The following is a 21,914-nucleotide window of genomic DNA, read 5'->3' on the forward strand; positions in this document are numbered from 1 at the left end:
GTTCTTTTCTGGGTGTGAAATCAATCAAATCAACACAAATGGTTTGGCGATTCCAAGCTGGAGTTATGTCCGACACACATTGAGGTTCTAGCTGTGGTCTTTCGCAAGACATTGCGCTAACATAAAAATCATTGCACCAGAGGTAGGCATTGCCTGCAAAACTAACCACTCCCCCACATCATATTAATCATTGTCTGTGCCCACGTGCTGAACTTCAAGGAGGCTCTTAAAGTTACAATTATTTTTAAGCGCAAAAGTAATAATTGACAAGTTTTAAAATGTTCCATTATTTTTTTAAAAAACTTACATAGACTGGATGTGACTAGTGATGAGTAACTGTGAAGATTTTTGCAAATGACATTTTCAGTTACAGTATTTTAAAGTCAAGTGACAGAACAGACAATCTGAACCAAAACCTATTTTCAGCTGAATCAATTAACCTCCACTAGGTTGTCATCCTTAAGTATATTGAGGAATATTTTTGAAAGCAAAATGGTTTTTTTTGCTCCTAAATTATGTTTTGTAAACCTCTGCGCTAGTTCACAGCAGATTCTGTTTTGTGATTAGGTTGAGCCTGTGTTCATTGAAGTTTAGAAGCCTCGAAGATGATTTCTTTTGAAAACACATTAAGATAAATTGACAGGTTGGATGCTGAGAAGATGGTTCACCTCTTGAGAGAATCTGGAACTGGATGGGGTGGGAGGGCAATAGTTTCAGGGTAAAGAATCTACCATTTAAAATTGACATAAATTATATCATCCCAACAGTGTAGGTGCAACCATTCAGCCCATCAAGTCCAGACTGGCCCTGCAAGAATCCCCACCCAGAACAACCCATCCTATCCCTGTGTTTCCCATGGCGAACCCACCTAGCCCTCACATCCCTTGGGCACTATGGGTAATTTAGCACAGCCAGTCCACCTGACCTACACATCTTTGGACTGTAGGAAGAAACCAGAGCACCCAATGGAAACCCACGAAAACACAGGGAGAATGTGAAAAAAAACTCCATGTAGACAGTCGACCAAGGTGTGTGTTGAACCCGGGACCCTGGTGCTGTGAGGCAGCAATGCTCACCACTGAATCACTGTGCTACTTTAGGAGGGGTTTCTTCTCTCTAAGAGTCATTAATCTTTGGAATTCTCCATGATAGAGAGCATTAGAGGCTGGTTATTTAATGTAATCCAAGTTAGACAGACTTTTGATGAATGAAGGACTTAAGGGTTTGGGAGCCAGGCAGGAAAGTGGAATTGGATCAGCCTATGCTCAGACCAGCCACATCATGCTGAATGGTGAGCCAGGTTCACAAAGCTGATTGGTCTGCTGCTCCTGTTCCTTACATTCTTTGATGATACTCCACTGAGTGTGAACAAAAACCTGAGTGAGAAAATGAAACTCTGAAACCAGTACAAGTTTGGGTACAATTTCTATCTGTTTCACTGATTTCATTTCTCTTTTCCCCTCATTTTCATTCCCTGTTGAATACTCATGGACTAATACACGCAGGACTGTTAGTGCAACTTAGTAGTCGTACTAATTTTATTTCTTAAAACCCATTTCCCCTTCATTAAGTTCTTTAAATGTAGTATTAACACCAATTAATAATCTTACTGTTTAATAATTGAAAATATTTTGTAAAATTAAGCTAAAATTATTTCATGCTCAACTCTATTCAAGACAGGTGAGACAGATCAGCCAGGAAACTACAGGTTAGTCTGCTTTTGGGCTCCTGCAACGCAGTGGTAGTTTCCCTGTCTCTGAACTAAGAGGCCTGGGTTTAAGTCCCATCTGCTGCAGAGGTGTGTAGCAACATCTCTGAACAGGTTGATTTAAAAAATATAAATCGGGTCAGCCAAGTTAACATCAAGTGTGGAGAAGGTATTGAAAATGGCTACCAGGGACAATATTAATGGTCATGTCGAGTTAATCAAGGAGACCAGCAAGGATTTATTAAAGATAATCAGATCTAACAAATTTAACGGATTTTGTTTTGATTGGAGAACAGAGAGGTTTAATCAGGAGGCACTGGGTATTATCCAGAGAACTTTGGTAAGACTTTCAAGTAAAAGTGCCACACAATAGGCTTGTGAAGAAGGTAGAATTAAAGGGAAAGTGGTGATGTGGATGCAGAATTAACTCAGCAACAGGAAGCAAAGATGGAATGACTTTTTTAGACTCGTGTTCGCAGTGGTGTTCCCCAGGGACTAGTTTTGGGTCCATTACTCATCCAAATTATTATAAGTGCCTGAGACTAATGTGTGAGGTGCAGCATTGTAAGGTTCACAGATGAGATCAAATTTGGCAAAGTAATAAGTAGTGGTGAAGGTAGTTGTAGTCTAGGATGGCACAGACTGGATGTGAAAGGGTCAGGAAAATGGCAAATGGATTTCCATCCTAAACCTCACAGTGCATTTTGAAGAAACTAATATGGAAAGAGAGTACAGAACAACCTCAGTTATCTGAACATCAATTATCTGAATTTCGGATTATCCGAACAAGACCTCAAGGTCCCCTAAAAGCGTTATCAGTTATCCGAACAATCAGTTATCCAAACAAAATACTTGCCACCCGTTTCGTTTGGATAATCGAGGTTGTTCCATTAAAAGGCACAATTTTGAAATGTCTAGATGATTGTACGGCCATTAAGCATACAAATATGCAAATCCTTAAAAGTGGTCAATGGAAAATGTATATGTCTCATTTGGGTTATAAATGGAAGGGTACATACAGAGCATTAAAAAACAGGGCTTATGGCTGTGTTGGAGCACTACAGACAATTCTGTGTACTGTGTTGTAGGAAACTTGTTAGAAAGGCAACATTGATTGACCTGAATGTTTTCAGGGATGAGCAGCTTTAGTTATGAGATGATGAAAAAGTTGAGACTGTTCTCCTTAGAGCAGAGAAGATTGGGAAATGACCTAATGAAGATTTTTTTAAATTCTGGAAGGTATAGTAGAGTAAATAGGAAAAAAGGGATTCCCCTTAGGCAAATGGGACATAACTAAAGGCTATGAATTCAAAATTGGTGGGTAAATGAGAATCTTTTCACTGAGAGTTGTCAGGAACTGAAATACTGCACCTGAAAAGGTAGCAAAAGATGATTTCATAAATAGTTTTAAAAGGGAGTGACACAGTTACTTGAGGATGACCTTCTAGACAAAAGTCAAGGATTTGCAACTAAGTACAACTGCCCTTTCAGAGCTCCGGCAGAGGTGTGGCGGGTCAATTGGTGTCTTTCTGTGAGGAAACCTTTTATGATTCTTTTATGGCATTCAAATTACAGGAGCATTCATGTTGTCCCACATCTATTTGGTTAGAGTTTGCAGGCAAGGAACTGCAGGTATGGAAAGAGCTTAGTTATACATTGCTATCGACAGCTGAGTGGTGTTCTAGAATTGCGTAGATAGAATTTATCTTTCTTCGACTCCAGTCTAGCTCCATAATTTAGGATAGAACCTGCATGTGCCAGCACCCTGTCACATCTCTCAATGCCACGCAGTGAGCTTGTGCAATTACTGTTGGCCACACACTGCTTTTCCTGAAGGGAACAATAAGGCTGCCACTCAGCAATCAGTAGAGCCCTTCTGATTTCAGGTTCTGTAGATAGGGATATCAGACCGGGTTGGGAACTCTGGCTGGGGACCTGGTACATAGCACAATGTAGCCATACCTATATACCTATGGGTTGATTAGCTTGGTTGGCTGAATGGCTGGTTTGCAATGCAGGATGATGCCAACAATGCAGCTGAGGTTGCAATGAAAATCTCACCTCCTTTCCTCACCCCTCACCTGAGGCATGGTGACCATTGGGTTAAGCTGACAGCCAGTTGACTCATTCTAATGAGAAGTAGCCAATGGTCCTCTGGAACCACGGCAACGTTCGTTTTGATATCACTCCATCAGAGTGCCATATCATTTTTTTTTTTAGATTACTTACAGTGTGGAAACAGGCCCTTCGGCCCAACAAGTCCACACCGACCCGCCGAAGCGCAACCCACCATACCCCTACATATACCCCTTACCTAACACTACGGGCAATTCAGCATGGCCAATTCACCTGACCGGCACATCTTTGGACTGTGGGAGGAAACCGGAGCACCCAGAGGAAACCCACACAGACACGGGGAGAACGTGCAAACTCCACACAGTCAGTCGCCTGAGGTGGGAATTGAACCCAGGTCCCTGGCGCTGTGAGGCAGCAGTGCTAACCACTGTGCCACCGTGCCACCCCTTTGAAAGCTTTGTGTTTATAAGCCTGCAACTCTGCTCCCTTTTTCATGTTAGAAGGCTCCCTGAGTTGAATGCAATGGAATTTGGTTTGCTTAATTGTTGACACACAGATTCTACTGTATGACAGATCATGTTTTATTTTTGGAACACTTGGTGCTATTACAGTAATCCCCAACATTGATCAGCTCCTGATCTTTAGCTGTGCCAAGAATCAAATCCTGCATACTGTGAATATTAAAAAAAAATTACAGTTCTGTAGCTACGTATAATTAGCATAAGTAGCACTGCAGACTTTAGTAGCATTTGTGGGATGAAGTGGAATGTAATATAAATGGAAATGAATCTGGCTTCTGCAAGATTCAACCTTTTGATATCCATTCACCTCGGTGATGCCTCGGTCTCAGCTGTGTGAGTGAGTGCCACTGAGCCAATACATTAACTCATTATTGGGTGGAGTGTTCAGGAAGTCTATGCCCATTAACTGAGGGACACCTATGCTGAGCGGGGGGAGGGTGGAGCATGCCTTCTCTTCACAACCACAATTTTTTAAAAACACCATCGTCAACATCGGTCATGCTCTCCTAACTCAGGGGTAGCAGCGGGCACATGGGGCTTTAGATAAGCCTCAGATGTGTAACCCTGACTGATTAGACTAGATTCCCTATAGTGTGGAAACAGGTCATTTGGCCCAACAAGTCCACACCGACCCTCCGAAGAGTAACCCACCCAGACCCATTTCCCTCTGACCAATGCTAAATTGCCCATAGTGTTAGATGCATCAGTCAGAGGGAAACGGGTCTGAGTGGGTTACTCTTCGGAGGATCAGTTTGGACTTGTTGGGCCGGAGGGCCTTTTTACACACAGTAGGGAATCCAATCTAATCTAATGCACCTAGCACTATGGGCAGTTTAGCATGGCCAATTCACCTGACCTGTACATCTTTGGACTGTGGGAGGAAACCCACGCAGACACGCGGAGAATGTACAAACTCCACACAGACAGTTGCCTGAGGCTGGAATCTTACCTGGGTCTCTGATACTGTGAGGCAGCAGTGCTAACCGCTGAGCCACCGAGCCACCCCGGTGCACCAATTTGGCTCTTCCAATTCATACAAGTCACTTTGGTTCACCTGAACTTTGTTGCAGCAGAGGCAGGTTAGGGGTGAGGATGACCTTCAACCATCTGTACATATCATCAGACTGACAGGAATGTCAAGTCATAGAGTCATAAAGGTGTACAGCACAGAAATAGACCCTTCAGTCCAACTTGTCCACACTGACCAGATATCCCAAACCAGTCTAGTAGGAAAGCATACCAAACGCCTTCTTCAACAAGGCTGACTCCACCCTTTGGTGAATCTCTCAGTTTCAGAGTTACCATTCTGTAGGCATTGCTAGAATCCTGACAGGTTGTCCATGATCAGTGTATTCAATTGCAGCACAGTGCTCGTGCTGAGTAACACTTGACATAAAATACACACACATTCTTCTAACACAAATGGTAACCAGCTTGCTTATCTTTAACCAAGAGAACTGAAGCATCTGCCAGAACAGAAACCCATTCAATGCCTGTGGCAGAATCTGTGGCAGAGATTGCAGTGCTGTTGGCACCAATGTTGTGTTACCATATCGAGGGTGTGGTAGAAGTACATTATATGATAGTTGCTGCTTCCTCGCCAGCCAAGCAATCCCACCACAGATATTACAGTACAACCCAGAAATACCTGAAGGAGCAATCACTGCAATTATTTCAAACAGGCAGGACTTGATAGCAGATCGGATGAGTTTGAATGTAAAATCTATCTACAACCTAGCAATGTATTGAAACTAAGGATAGCTTTGTTACTTTCAGTCCTGATAGAAATCATCATTTTAAATTATGTCCTCTTATCTGTTTGTGTCTTTTTCAAGCCAGCAGGGTCTGTCTTTGGAGCCTTGCAGCAGGAAATGATGAACTGTGGAACTTTTAGGTTGGTTTATTGATAAATATTGCCCAAAATCGAGCTGAGCTACTCCAGTGTCTTTGCTTGATCTCTGGATTAGCTAGTGGCTGTCGTGATTCCAAAAGTTTCAGGAACCCTGAGCAAGGGAGGAAAGGAGTCAGCTCTGTCAGATAATCATACACTGACTTTTGTTAGAACCTCTTTGACATTCAGGGAAAGGAAAGATGAAACTCAGTACTGATGACTTCCAAAGTGAATGGCCTATTCTCTCTCACAGTCGGGCTTCACACTGGAAAAGTACCAGTGAGGTAGCAGGAAGGTGGAAAAGTTCTTTTCCACTATACCTGGATAAGAATCAGTACCTTCAAAAAAATGAGAAGGTAAAATTAAGGTGAAGAGTGGTGGAGAGGAGGAATTATGATAGGAGAAGCCTTAGCAAGCTTTTACACTTTACTGAGAGCCAGTTAGCTCCTAACAGCATATTGGCCAGGCTATTGAAAGTCCATCAAGGTCAAATTAAGTCTCGACACTGGGTGTTCAACTTCAAAGGCTGTGTGGTGTGAGTGAAGGAGAAGTACTCTGTGGGAACACAACTACTGTGATCATCTCCCATCCTTTCCCAACAAACCCCCACCACTCCCCATTGTGTAATTATTAACAAAAAGGAATACAGGAGGTAGAAAGCAAAACAGTTAGTATCTTTAATTTTTGCATACATCATCAACTGGGGGGTACGAGTAATGTATTGGGTGCCATACCTGAAAACAGATGCAGGGCTTCTTGTTTTGCCAGGAAGTGTGTCTGCTTTGGGTGCTTTCTGTGACACAGGATCATCTTTTGTGACACTTTGCCCCTTTTTTCTCTCTGTAGTGTATCAAACTGTAATGACGGCCCACCACAAAAACTGATGATGGTTTCACGCTTGCTTCTCATCTCTGTGCTGCCTTGATTTTAATGTCCATAATGTCTGCTTCAAATGATCCAACTCTGCTGATTCTGTAACAGGGCTTGAAATTCTCCTTAGCAACCAAAATAAAACAATGTCCGCTACCTCCACAAATGAGCCTGCAATCCCATTAAAAACCTTCGCTTCCTCAGAAAGGCAGATATAGGCTTGAGAAAAGGAAGTAAGGAATCCAGAAAAGACATCAACAAGGAGGTTAAGTGGTAATAATAACACTATATCATCAGTACATCGAACAGAAAGACCATTCGTTCACAACGCATCAAATTTGAAATAAAAGCGAATGGACTCCAAGTCTGTCAGCATTGGGGAAGGATAAGGTCCTGTGCCTGTATGTTTTCATCTCACTAGCCATCTGATGTCATCAATGAAGGCATTTAACATGAACATGTGACACATTTAGCAATGCACTTTCTAACAGTAGGCAGGAACATGAAAGACTAGACAGTCTGATTTCACTTTGTTTTGCAGGCACTGATTTCTGGTTTGCAAGTCAAAATCTCCATCTGAGAGAATAACTTTAAAATTCCTCAAGTTAAGTTTGGACCTACTTAACTACAATATAATCAGTGACCACCAGGATCTTATATAGTCTGTAAGGGACTATCGCCCCATCCAAACCTGCCCCCTACCCCCACACCAAACTTGGTCTTATAATCTCCAAGAGAGCTTCAACAATACTGAAGCACTATATTTAATAAGCTGTTCAGGTATGTGCCAGTTACACAGGTTCTTGACAGAAAATAAATGAATGCCCTCCAAATGTCTCTGGGAATTGAGATATTTGATAGACAAGAGCCACACAGGTGCACAATGCGCAGTAATGATTTATTTCTTTAGGGTTTCTTCTTCCCTAATTATTATTGGTTCCTTTCTTTCCAATGGCCTTTGCAAGTGCCTTTGTTCAACGATGCCTTTGTTCAGTTGAACCTTTGGCTGTCTATGTTAGCAACCAAATAAGAGCTCCCCAATTTCCCTCTGCTCTCCAGTTGGCTTGGCCTGAGCTTGAGGACTGTCTATTGCCTACCCATTGTAATTGTGACCATGGCTGAGTAAGAGATCCTGAAATTCCCAGGCCACGGGTCTCCACATGTCCCTAGATGACAATGTTTATTCTTTGTACTAAATCTCCTTTCCCCACCAGTGGGCAGATTCCCTGCTCTGTTTTTGTTGTTACTCTTGGCTGCTGCAAAATGGACGAAAAGGAGCTGGAGCTGACTTGCTGGCAAATTAAATGAGTAGTCTTCCTCGGAAAGGAGTTATTCCCACTCACTGAATTCCCTAGATCCTTTCCCTGGAATTGCAATTCATGCAAGCACGAAAATTCGGTTTTTCTCCTCACACTTGTTGAAGGCTCCACCTATCATCAGAACAGCCCACGTTCAAGAAAGCCATGCAGGGGAATAGCTCAGTTGAGTCAAACCATTCCCTCAACAGAAGTTGCATTTAGCTTGTGCACTGCTGTAGGAAAAAATATTTGGATAGGAACTTGAAACATAAACTAAATGTGGGTGTAAATTCAATGAAGACAAAATCAGGCTTCCATCCTTTATTCAAAACTTGTTGTTTAAGCAGGTTCCAAATTTCTAGAATCACATCAGCAAGCTTGGTTGTATTTGACTCTAAATTATAATGGCCTCCAAACCCATTGGCTAAAAGACCTCCTGTCTGTTCGACAGTGGGCAATGTTTCTAAATTGAATACTTGAGAGTGTATTGCGTTTCTTGGAAATGGGATAAGTGAGAGAGGTAGAATGTGGAAGTAATTACACAGAAACTGATGAGAGAGTGAATCAGCATTCCCATGTGGAAGGGAAGGGATAATAACAAAAGCTGGTCCCAGCACTTCAGGGGAAAATTGTTGGACCTTCCTGAGGAGCTCTATGAAGTGAATTCCAGCATTCTTCCCAGAATGAAAGTTCGGTTCACTGCAATCAATTGAGTTTATAAATTTCAAGCCCTGATGGTATACTGTTCTAAACACACATGACACTCCTCTACTCTCATTTCAGCCTTTTCATCCAGGACTGCTGATTGAATTAACATGAAATGCTTTTCTGCAGTTTGTCTGTTTTTTTTAAAAAGTGAAATCTCTCTGTCTTGTCATCTCTCAGGTATGATGAGTCACCCACCAATCCCCATTGCGGAGCTAGCTGAACATACAGAACACCTGAAAGCCAATGACAATCTGAAGTTTTCACAGGAATATGAGGTAAAGTACAAATTACCCTCAAGTTTAATTGAGCTTTGCTTCCAAAGCAGAAACCAAATAGGCCAACTGTCTTCCTGTTCTCTGCCATTGTGTCACTGTTCAATGGATCAAATCTCTGCCATATCAAACCCCAGTTGTATCATTTAGAGATGGGTCACAGATTTGTGACTGTGTTTCTGTATCTAGAGAGAAGTTGTGTTCTTCAAAATGTCTTTTTAAGAGGAGGCACCTGATCAGTGTCATAACAGTTCGTAGATTCATGAAGTTGCTGAAAAACTTTAAAAGCCTTTTAAAAGAATTTTCATTACAAACCCCTCCCTATAACTGATAAGCATGATTCTTATGTTGTCCATAAGCTGTTTGTGGTGATGGCAGGGCAAGCTGTCATTTTTATCTCTTGCACTGAACAATTCCATGAAGCAAGGTCATGATTTGGAGTTGCCGGTGTTGGACTGGGGTGTACAAAGTTAAAAATCACACAACACCAGGTTACAGTCCAACAGATTTATTAGAAGCACTAGCTTTCAGAGTACTGCTTCTTCATTCATCACCACCTAGTGAAGGAGCGGTGCTCCGAAAGCTAGTGCTTGCAATAAATCTGTTGGACTATAACCTGGTGTTGTGTGATTTTTAACCATGAAGCAAGGTGCCCTCTTTTGCACCAGTGAATTTGGTTAAATGTTTGTATAGCAGCATTTGTCACATTAGTTTGTGTTAAAGCGTTAAGATTCACATCTGAAATTAGCTCATGAGCTATCAATTAAATTTTCGAGTTAAATATAACGTGTCTAGGAGGGTTTTTGCTACAGGAACTCTCAATGGTTTCCCAGTAATGTGAAATGACCCATATAAACCAGAAGTCCAGAGTTTCCATTCCTATGTTAGTTGTTTTAATGTGGTCACAAATGGAAAAGTTATTTCTTCAATGCTTATGCTGTGGCCCATAATGAAAGGTCTGCATGTGTTTGAGTTAGGATGTGGAATGGCTTGCTTCATACACTGATGGAAACAGCATTAAAATAAATCAAAATAAATGGTAATTTTATTTTTAAAAACTAACAGATTGTGAAAGAGAGCAGAATGGAAGTGAACAGGTAATTATTTCAGAAAACAGGTACCATGGACTAATTGCTTTCCTTCCATTCCCTTGAGTTCTAGAATTGTAGGAGATTAGGATGAAAGATCTTCTAGAGACTCATCTCACTTCTGTCCAGCAGCGATAGAAGCAAAGAGAGGGGACCGTCATGGTGATGCTCACTTCAAGTTAAATGCATTGTGTCAGACTAAGTCAAGTGTACTTGACTGATAGTTCCCAGAGCTTATGACGTGTGCTGAAGAGAATGGAGCTGCAGTGCCTTCCTGGTTGTGGTTGGGAATATCAGGGTGTTAGGCCAAAATACCAACTCTTCTCTTCCTGTGAGAGCTTTGGTTATTCTTTGGAGTAGCCATGCGATCTCGACACCAATAGCCACTGGTACTATGGATCACCTTTCATGTAATAAAGTATTTCACAAGAATATCTTAGAGCAGGATGGAGAGAGATAGGAAGGGAATTCTAGAGCTGAGCACCAAGGGAGCCAAAGGCATGACTCCCAGTGGCAGAACAATTAAGATCAGTCATGCTCACAGCAACAAAGTTGTGGAGGTCAGTCCAATTCAAAGTTTTAATGACTTGGAGAATAAAAATGATATTGAAAAGTACGTGAACAGAAAAATATTCATCTCCTTGGAGGTGGCAGCTTGAGGTCTGTGCAATGTATTAAATAATCTCAGGTCAGTGCTTGGTGGAATTCATTCAACAGCAGAATACTGTGCCCAATTTGGCAATGATTTATTAACCCACTAAGTGCTGCCACAAACTGGATAAAAAATTTGTTGTAACAGAGCAGAAAGGAATATTCTTTCAAGAATTCGAAGTGAGGCATATTGTGGAGGCAAGGTCAGGAAATTTCAGTTTGCATCTAATCATGTTCTAGCTGTGAGTGCCTTAAAAGTAGTCATCAGTCCCATTGCCTAGCCCTAGCATCTGTCACCTTCGTAAGTACAGAGCTTGAACATTTTTTTTATTCGTTAGTGGGATGTGGGCATGATTGGCTAAGCAAGTATTCATTGGCCATCTATACTTGCCTTCTTGAACTTCTGCATTCCTGGACATGTAGGAACATCCCAAATCTTACAGTCATTTAGCTTAAATCCAACTGCCAATTCCCATATTTACAAAACATTCAGGTGGAGGAAATAGGGATAATTTTTCTCCAATGTGCATGCATGGATGTTGAGAGCGTTTAGATTTAAAGTAGTCAGCAATAGATTCAAAGGGCAAATGAGGAGAAATGATTTCACATTTAGAGTTTTGCTGATCTAGAATGCACTTTCTGAATTTGTAAAGAGTCAGGTAGTTTTTTATTGGCTTTTGAAATGCAGTTGAGCATGTATGTGAGCAGACTTAATCTGCAGATTTATGGGACTGAGGTTTAAGTTGAACATCTCCTAAAAAGAGCAGTCACAGGTACCAGAAACTGAGTCACTGCTTTGGCACTGTGTGATTGTACAATACTATACTTGTGGATTTGTTTGAATCTCCTTGAAAAGTCTAATAGTGCCAAGCATTTAAGACTAGATGACTGACTTCTCCTATGGCTCACTGTGGATCATAATTATTTAACTTGCCCTTTGAAGAACAATACAATTCCTAATTATAAACCAAGCAAATGCTTGCATCCAGTTTAATGAGAAGGATTAGGAACAGTACGTTGAATATTTTTATAATGGGTTCCCCCTTTGTCAGTGACTTCCTGCACATTAGTGTGGTATGATACCAGGCTCCAGCTGATACAATCTGCCTATGTTTATATCTGTATATGTTCAACACAGACATTTCCTGCAGTAACTTTGACTGATTCACCTCAGCAGTTAAAGGACTTCTTCATAAAGAGCAGCAGTTCAGTGGCAGCACCAAAACGGAAACACTGCTCCCATCGATCTGCTCTCTGTTCCTGTCCTCAGTCTCCCAACTTGGGATCTGACTTTAACTTTGAATGATGATTGCAAAGTGAATTGTAACATGGAGATGATAATTAGGAGCAATGTAGAAACGGTTGCCAATGGCAAAAACAAGGTTTGAAGCAATAAATAATTGTAGCAAATGGTCCCTGTCTGGAACTGAAGAATATGATTTTAAATGTTTGAATCAGTAATGACTTGAAATGCAAGTTGAGTGAAAAATATTCATTTCCTTAACTGAACCACAAATAATGTCTTTCTCTCTGTTACCTTCCCTCTCTTCCTCTATGTCTTTAACCTTTTAGTCAATTGACCCTGGTCAGCAGTTCACATGGGAACACTCAAACATGGAGGTGAACAAGCCCAAAAACCGATATGCCAATGTGATTGCCTATGACCATTCCAGAGTCATCTTGGCACCAATTGAGGGTAAGTCACTAAAACCCTACAGTTGTCCTTAGCTGTGGTGTTATGAAAAATTGTTAATGACAGCGCAGACGTTCAACTTGCAATGTTTCCTGGACCACGTCATTGAGGCCACTGAAGCAGTGAATTAGTGAACTGAGCCTCAGTATTCTCCAATGGGAAAATGCCTCAAATGGAAATGAGACCACACCACTTTAGCAGCGAGATTAGTAGATCGGCCATCTTGGACTGGGATGACATGTTGCAATTTTTTACTATACAAATATTCACTTGAAGTTGTCGAAGAAAATGTTGCAGTATTTATAATCATTTTATTTCATCATGTGTAACTCAAATCAATCTTACTTTTTGCGTTTGGAATCATGCATAAGTGGGCATAGGGCTGTCAGAGCTGAAATGGATGAGGGCTGTCATTTACAATTTCCTTCATACCCTTGAATCATGCTAATGGAGTTGAAATTAGTACTGAGTGATCCTTCATTGGAGTAAAAGATTTTATATAATAAATATATTGTATTTACTGAAGCAGTTGTAACTCGAATTCCACAACGCTCTGATTAATATCACTCTGCAATATGCAGCTAAAGGATGAGGTCTCAGTTTTTCTGAATGAATAAGGAACGTCTGTGATTGTATAAAACAAGAAGACAGGGAAATGCAATTAGAATACAACTGAGAGAGACAAAAACAATAAACTGATCAGCCCCACTTGGTGTTGTTCTTATGGTTTCCACACAGACTACATGGACTGAGGATCAGAAACCAGACCTATTCGGGCCAAATCGCAAACAATAGCTTGGCCACACCTCATGCATTCAAGTACGGGTTATGAAACTGGTCCAAAACCCACACGTCAAAGTTCTCCTGCAGCTATAATTTTGGAGAACAGTCTGAATGATTCCCAAACCACCTTAGTGTGATCCAGTGTAAATCTATTTGCCATCCACGGGTCCACATCTCTATAAAGCTAATGTTAGTAATTGGAAGGAGTTTGACTCCATACCAGGAACTCACTTGTGTTGATAGGTGTAAACTGATATGAACTTAATGCCCAGATTCACCCCAGTTGGGTTTGGAATTGATCTTTTCCTAAGTGGAGTAGCTTGTGTGATAATGCAGTGTTCTGTTTCCCCATCACCCTCATCCTTTGAAGCTGTTTTGGGCGAGAATTGTAAACCCTTATGTAACCTTTTATCAGTTGCCTGTAACTATGGTCAACATTGAGGAGTTGCTGCGCTTTGGAAGTGCATGAGTACAGTTGCTCAGAACATCTAGCTTGTGCTGCACTTGACGGTCGGAATTGAATTCTGGGCTCTGAGGCTGGGGTGGAATTGGGTGGGACCAGTTGGAGAGACCCTTATTCAGTCAGGGTTGGGGAAGGTTGAGGACAGTCTTCACATGTAAAGGCCAAGTTAAGGGTCTAATCTAACACTACTGGTGTTATAGCACTGGGGTACATACCACGTTGGAAGGCTGCTAGATATAGTCTCAAGGTGGGGTGGGGTTTCTCCTGTGGACCTCATTGGCACAGTCTGCTCCTCTGAAAGCAGAATTTCACTGTGGAGTTCAGCTTTCACCTTGGTTGACTTCATAGCGTGTATGCTGTGGAACCTGGGATTCAGTACGATGCTGAATTCCATGGTCACTGTTGATGTCTGCTGCCTGCCCATTCTGTTCAGGAATTTGTCATTGGCTTACTTTCTCTATCAGCTGCTTCTTCCAACTCCTGTGGAGAGAAATGCAATGCGTTTCCATCTGATCGCCATTCACCTCTGCCACCAAAAGTAGGTGGTGGGAATGTTTTCACTCCCATTTGTTAGTATGTAAACAATACATATCAAAAACTAATGGACAGGTTATTGTAGAAGGTATTAGTTCTGAAAAGGATTGGGATGGAGACTGCCTCAAGTCCCACGTGATCGGATGATGTCAGGTGGGGAAAGGCAGAACTTCCAATGATCTTGTAGGGTAAAGATCTATATCCAAAGGTCTCTCAATAATCGAGATACTAATGTTGTCTTATACCCGATTGCTATCATGAAGCAAGCTACATCTTGTTCAATACAGGAGTCTTGCTAAGACCCTCTAATAGTTTGCCTATGTGTGTATGAGACAGATATGCCTCATCCCACATTGATGAAGATAAGAGGCTGTTGGCTGTACATCTCCCCAGCCACAAGCTGATGGTGGTCTGCATCAAAGCACATGTAAACAAGGTTTCAGTGAAGTTAAGCTTTAGATAGATCACTTCCTCCGCCTCCAATGTGACACATTACTTCAATCCTCATCCACCTTCAGGTGCATTTCTAGGCCTACCCAGTTGCTGTTGGGACAAGCACGTTTGTTCCACCTGCAATATTATTGTTGCATGACCTCACAGTTCATTGCAGTGGCAGAAGGTGAGGCTGGAAATTGAGACTTAGTGGGATATAATTTCATTTTCGGCACTAGAGGTGGTGGTGATGCAGTTGCAATGGACGAGTAATTCAGAGACCCAGTCAACTGTCCTGAGGACATGAGTTCAAATCCCGAGAGCTTTCAACTGACTGAAGTACTTTAGACATGGTCACTATTGAAATGTAGCAAGTGCGGTTGCTGATTTGCCATCAGCATGCTCCAAGCGTAGCAATATATAATAATCAACATAAAATTACATATTTGGTTATGAGATAAATGAGGGAGGCGAAGGCCTAGTGATATTATTGCTGGATTGTTAATCCAGAGACCCATGAATTGTTCTGGGGGTTTGGGTGTGAATCCTGCCATGGCAGATGGCGGAATTTGAATTCAGTTTTTAAAAATATAGAATTAAGTGTCTAATGATGACCATGAAACCATTGGTTGTCAGGAAAACTCATCTAGTTTACTAATGTCCTTCATGGATGGAAAGTGCCATCCTTACCTGGTCTGACCTATATGTGACTCCAGACCCACAGCAATGTGGTAGACTCTCAATTGCCCTCTGGGCAATTAGGAATGGGCAATAAAGGCTGGCTTAGCCAGCAATGCCACCATCCTGTGAATGAATAACAATAAACTACTGGTCAGGTCACCGTGGGTAACTCACTATCTTCAACATGGGATCTTTTGTGTCCAGAGTTTAAAAGTGTGGTGCTGGAAAAGCGCAGCAGGCCAGGCAGCATTCGAGTAGCAGGAGAATCGACGTTTCAGGATTCCTGAAAAAGAGCTTATGCTCGAAACAATAAAACATTGGAGTACAGTCATGCAACTGGGAGGATTATTCCTTTCAACTCTGAATACAGCATCAGAGTTGCTGTCAATTCTCCTGCTCCTCAGATGCTGCCTGGCCTGCTGCGCTTTTCCACACTTTTCAACTCTGGTCTCCAGCATCTGCAGTCCTCACTTTCTCCTAGTTCATCTTTTGTGTCCATACAAGAAAGCAGCCAGGACTGCGATTTAACATCTCATCCAGAGCAAGCACTCCCTCATTGAAGGGCCAGGCTTCAAGTGCTCAAGTCTCTGAAGTGGGACTTGAACCAACAATCTTGTGACTGAAAAGAAGTAGTGTTTTATGAACTGAGCCATTAATGGCAGCTGTGAACACTAAGCAGTTAAGCATACTAACTGAGTGTTAATGGGAATTCCAAGAAGCCACACAATAACTGCCTGTTAACAGCTCAAAAATAAACAGCACTCTCCACTTACCTGGAATGATTAACTGTGCCCCTTGAAGATCTGGCTCCTAAATGTTGGATTTACATTGCCAGATTGGCCAGGTGTTAGATTTATTCTCTGCAAATTTAATTTATTGTCCAGTCGTTGCAGAATTCTCTCTGTGACTTAGCCTTTTCTGCGGAATGTTTGGTGGCACAGGGAATTATTAAGAGCAACTCGTTATTACTGGAGTTTAATTTTCTCAGGCATGTTTTTTGGGCAGCTGTTATAATGATCATTGGCATTTGAGAAAATTCAAGGTGGCATACAGGATGAGAGAGAGAAAGTGAAGTATTCAGGTGATCTTAATTAAAAATGAAATCAATGGTAAAGAATCTGATTTTAAAAAGTTCTAATGAAATAGTGGTACAGCTGATTCTGTATTCAGAGTTGAAAGGAATAATCCTCCCAGTTGAATGACTGTACTCCAATGTTTTATTGTTTGGGTTTCACACAATCCAATTTAAATTGATAAATGGAAAAAGAAAACTGAGTGCATTATTGTTGCTTACATTCTTTGCAAATTCCATTTTACACATTAAATTATCCTTTGTTATTCTAAACAGTTATTGAATTACAGTATTTACTTGCATTGAGAAAGAATATCCCCTAAGCTCTTATCTGCTGACTGCTGCATCACAGCTTTCCAGGCTGAAAGGAAATAGATCTGGATAGGATAATATTCTAGGGCTATGACAAAAGAGTGAAATGACTCCACAGAGGCCGGTATCCGGTCACCAAGTCACTCTTTATTTACACATGCAGAGTACTTGACACTGACCCAGCTAGCACTGAGTTAACTCTCAGGGTGATCAGAACCCTGACACTCCTGTTTATATCTGTCAGCCAGGACTCCCTGATTGGACCAGATTGACAGCCCCAATCAAATAACTCATATTCTGTGAGATCCACCTGGCTAACCTTATTCCAAAATGACACCCCAAATGGCAGTCGCGTATATTTTTACAAATCCTTAGGGGCATAAATTGTAGGAGAAAGTGAGGACGAGAGGCATTGGAGATCAGCGTCAGAATGTGGTACTGGAAAAGCACAGCAGGTCAGGCAGCATCCTGTATTCCTGATGAAGGACTTATGCCTTATTGACTCCCCTGCTCCATGGATGCTGCCTGATCTGCTGTGCGTTTCCAGCATCACACTCTTCAACTCTAGGTATTAATTGCAGCAAACTTCTGGGAATCTTCACCCAACTGCAATTGCAGGTAGGCTTGGCTCATGCTCAGCTTTGTGACGGACAGCAATCCCCGAACCATTTTTGAGTATATGTCCTCTACGTGACGGATTAGGTATTTATCCAGCAGCAACTGCAATGGCCTGCCTTACCAGACCCTCGAGAAAGTTGTAACCGTTTAGCCGAGCCTTGGCTTTGTTTTGAGGTTTTGCTGTGAGCTGACCTCGAGTCTCTCAGTTCATGACATGTTCTGAATGAAGCTATGCAAGTGACTTCACTCAAATGGTGTTCCCAAGCGCAGTCAGCTTGGCGAGGATGTCCAATTCCATTGGAGTGCCTTGTCCCTCATGCGCCACTTGCTGCAGTTTCTCACAACAAAGCCTGTTGTCGTGTCTATCTGAAATCCAGTTGGGCTTTTGCATGCTGACACCATTAATCCGGCATACCAAATGGTTTCTCATTTGGGGTTGAACCAAAATCACATGCCTCTGCCAGTCATCTTAACCACATCAAAAATCCCAATTCAGCCTCCCCCAGTTCTTGAGCTGTCAAGTAAAACCAATAGCATCTCAAGATTAGAGGAGGCTTGGGATTGTAATATTCATAAGCTAAACCCGTCAACTCTTGAAAGCTTTTAGTATTTGGTGCCTCAGAGTAAGTTAGGCTCCAAATAACCAACAAAGCTATGGGTCCATTGGCTGTCAGGAGAATTGCTTGTTGCTTTATGTCTTCCCAATTTGCTCAGAAGAAATAACACATTCTATCTACGTTCTGGGCCCAGTCTTTGATGGTAGGATCAAATGAGTCAAGCTTCCCAAATAACAGCATGATGCCAGAAATGTTTACTCCATCTCAAAGATGGCTGTTGGACCAAAACTCTTCAGAGACATGCTTTTCTCTCATTGTCACTGAAATCACTCCACCATGGCTGGTATCTGGTCACCCTTTATTTACATGCACATAGTACATGATACTGACCCAGCTAGCTTAGAGCTGGCTCCTAGGGTGAACAGAACCTCTGACGCTCCTGTTTATATCTCCCAGGTCTCCCTGATTGGACCAAGTTAACAGCCTCAATCAGGAAACTCATATTCTATGAGTTGACCTCACCATAATCACTACAAACAGAGGCTGTGGTTCAGGTCCTTTCAGTTACATTGCAGGGCTCTGAGGAGTCAGAGCTGTGGGGGAACTGCTAAGTTTAGTTCAAAAATACTGTGACAGTGACATCATAGTAAAGTCTGGACTGTATTGGTCATTTAACAGGGGCTTTAAGGGACAGTGTTTCAACCACAGTAATTTGATTTGATTTGATTTATTATTGTCATATTTACCTGAGCACAATAAATGATTTATTTTGCATGCACTACAGGCAGATCGTACCATGCAATGATAGAAAGTGATTGAACAGAGCGATGAATAGGAGCATAAAAAACAAGATCACCATTAAATTTGAGATTTGAGAGTCCATTCAGAAGTTGAATAACAGCAGGGAAGACATTCCTGAACCTATTAGTTTGTGTGTTTAAGCTTTTGTATCTTCTTCATGATGGAAGAGGTAGAAGAGATTATAACCAGGGTAGGAGAGGTCTTCAATGATGTTGGCTGCCTTACTGAGGTACCAAGAAGTGTAGGTGGAGTTAATGGATGGAAGGTTGGCATGATGAAGGTCAGGGCTGTGTTCATGACTCTCTGTAGTTTCCTATGGTCCTATATACCAAACCGTGATGCATCCAGATAGAATGCTTTCTCTGGTGCATCTATAAAAGTTGGTGAGAGTCCTTATGGACATGGCAAATTTCTGAAGGAAGAAGAGGTATTGTTGTGCCTTCTTGACTGTCACATCAAAGTGGGGGCTCCAGGACAGATTGTTGATGATCATCACTGGTAGGAACTTGAAGGTTTCGACCATCTTCACCTCAGCTCCATTGATGTAGATAGGTGTGTGCCACCACCCCCGCCCACCCCCCCTTGCTCCCTGAAGTTGATGATCACTTCTTTAGTTTTACTGATATTGAGGGAGAGATTGTTATCTTTGCACCATGCCACCAAGCACTCCATCTCTTTCCTGTATTCAGTCTCATCATTGTTTGATAGCTGGCCTATAACAGTGGTGTCATCAGCGAAAATGTAGATGGAGTTTGGATGAAATTTGGCCACACAGTCACGAGTGTCAGGGAGTACAGTAGGCGATTGAGTATGCATCCTTGCGGGACACCGGTGTTGAGGATTGTCATGGAGAAGGTGCTGTTGCCTATCTTCACTGATTATAGTCTGTGGGTCAGGAAGCTGAGGATCCATTTGCAAGGGTGGAACAGAGACTTATTCTAAGAGTTTGGAGATTAGTTTGTTTGGGATTATAGAAGTGTAGGTGGAGCTGTTGTCAATAGGTAGAAGCCGGACATAGATATCCTTATTATCCAGATGTTCCAGGGATGAGTGTAGGTCTAAGAAGGTGGTGTCTGCTGTGAACTTGATGTGCCATTTAGAAAAAGCACAGAGAAGAAAAGAATTCAATGGCCAAGGAGATAGTGCTGTCAGCAAGGCTGAAAGCTTTGATTGTGGCTAATACATAGCTTAAAGTTAATAGTACAGAGAGCATAAATAATTTATCTACTTGGCTTCAGTTTTGGTTAAGAATAAGTTATCTTAAACTCAGTCCCTTTGTGTTGCAAGGTGTGCACTATGTGGAATCTTTGCTTCTGGCAATCCAGATAATCACATCCAAAGGAAGTGCCACCACTTTGACCAGCTTGAGTCGGGGCTTTGGATCTAGTGTGTGGTCTGAAGACATTGCAGAGCATCCATGAGTCTGAGAGTTACCTTGATAGCACTGTTTTGGACAAGATCACCACACTGATTAAGGAAGTGGTCAGAGAGAACTGGGTGAGCACCAGTCAAAAGATGGGAGGAAGGCAGGTTGCAGAAAACTTCAGTGTATATCTCACTCTGGAATGGTTTTTCCATGTTGGAAAACAATAAGAGTAGTGCAACCAGAGGACAGCTGCACAAGGAAGGTTGAGGAGAAAGCAGAAGAGCAACAATGGTAGAGGACTCAATAGTGAGGGGCAAAGACAGGTTTTTGTGGCTGTAGACATGACTCCAGGATGGTTTGTGTCTCTCTGGGCCAGGCTCAAGGATGTCACTGAATGGCTGCAGAACATTTGAGAAAGGAGGGCAACATTATAGGGAGAAAGAAGGATGAGATCCTGCAACAAGAAATTAGGGAGCTGGGAAAGAGTTAGAAATGCAGGACTTCAAAGGTTATAATCTTTGGATTACTTCCAGTGCCATGTGCACATGAGTACAGCAAAAAGTGGGTAGAGGTGGATGAATGTGTGCCTAAAGGGTTGACAGCCTGCTGATTAAGGGTGAAACAGGGAGGAGTGTCACAGTATTGATTGAGGTGTCAGTTACTGCAGTAAAGTAGGATGATACCTTTGATGGCTCTTCAATTGAGGGCATAAGGGTAGAACTCAAAGCTAAAAGGAGACAATCACGTTTGTTGGAAATATAATATAAAGTAGCTTATAGTCAGGGAGAGACAGAAAGGAAGATACCTAGGCAAGTTTCAGAGAAGCATAAAAATAATAGGAGAACATTAACAGGGAATTTGGTTTGATTTATTATTGTCACGTACTGAGATACAAATGAAAAGTATTGTTTTGTGTGCTAACCAGCCAAATCATATCTCACATAAATACGTCAGGGTAATAGAACAGAATGCAGAATATAGTATTCCAGATACAGAGAAGGTGCAGAGAAAGATCAACTCTATTATATGAGAGGTCTGCTCAGATGTCTAATCACAGTGGGGGGAAAAGCTGTTCTTAAATTTTTTGGTGCATGTTTTCAAACTTTTATATCTTTTACCTGATGGAAGAGGGTGGAAGAGAGTATAACTGGGGTGGGAGGGGTCTTTGATTATGTTGGCTGCTTTCCTGAGGCACTGGGAAGTATAGACGGAGTCAATGGAAGGAAGGCTGGTTTTTGTGATGGACTGGGCTGTGTTCGCAACTCTCTGTAATTCCCTGCGGTCTTGAGCAGACCAATTGCCATACCAAGCTATGAAGCTTCCAGATAGGATGCTGTCTATGGTGCATCTATAAAAATTGGTAAAAGTGATTATGGACATGGAATTTCAACTTTCCTAATATTAACTGGTGTTGACAAAGTGTGAAAGGTTTAGGGGGAATGGAATTCTAAAAATGGATGCAATCTTAGACAATGAAGCCAGGCCAATGGTGGAAGGTTAGTGGGGGAGCATTTTGGTA

General features: G+C 41.9%; 1 protein-coding gene across 1 annotated transcript in view; it reads left to right on the top strand.

Moving 5' to 3' along the window:
* The window catches only part of LOC132828968 (receptor-type tyrosine-protein phosphatase delta-like), a 481,828-nt gene that overhangs the window by 379,386 nt on the left and 80,528 nt on the right, over positions 1–21,914 (top strand). The window contains exons 25-26 of the mRNA XM_060846203.1: positions 9,250–9,347; positions 12,656–12,779. Coding sequence (XP_060702186.1) covers positions 9,250–9,347; positions 12,656–12,779 — 222 coding nt within the window. The remainder of the gene's footprint in view (positions 1–9,249; positions 9,348–12,655; positions 12,780–21,914) is intronic.

The sequence above is a fragment of the Hemiscyllium ocellatum genome, chromosome 28 (assembly GCF_020745735.1).
Source record: "Hemiscyllium ocellatum isolate sHemOce1 chromosome 28, sHemOce1.pat.X.cur, whole genome shotgun sequence".
Classification (NCBI taxonomy): domain Eukaryota; kingdom Metazoa; phylum Chordata; class Chondrichthyes; order Orectolobiformes; family Hemiscylliidae; genus Hemiscyllium; species Hemiscyllium ocellatum.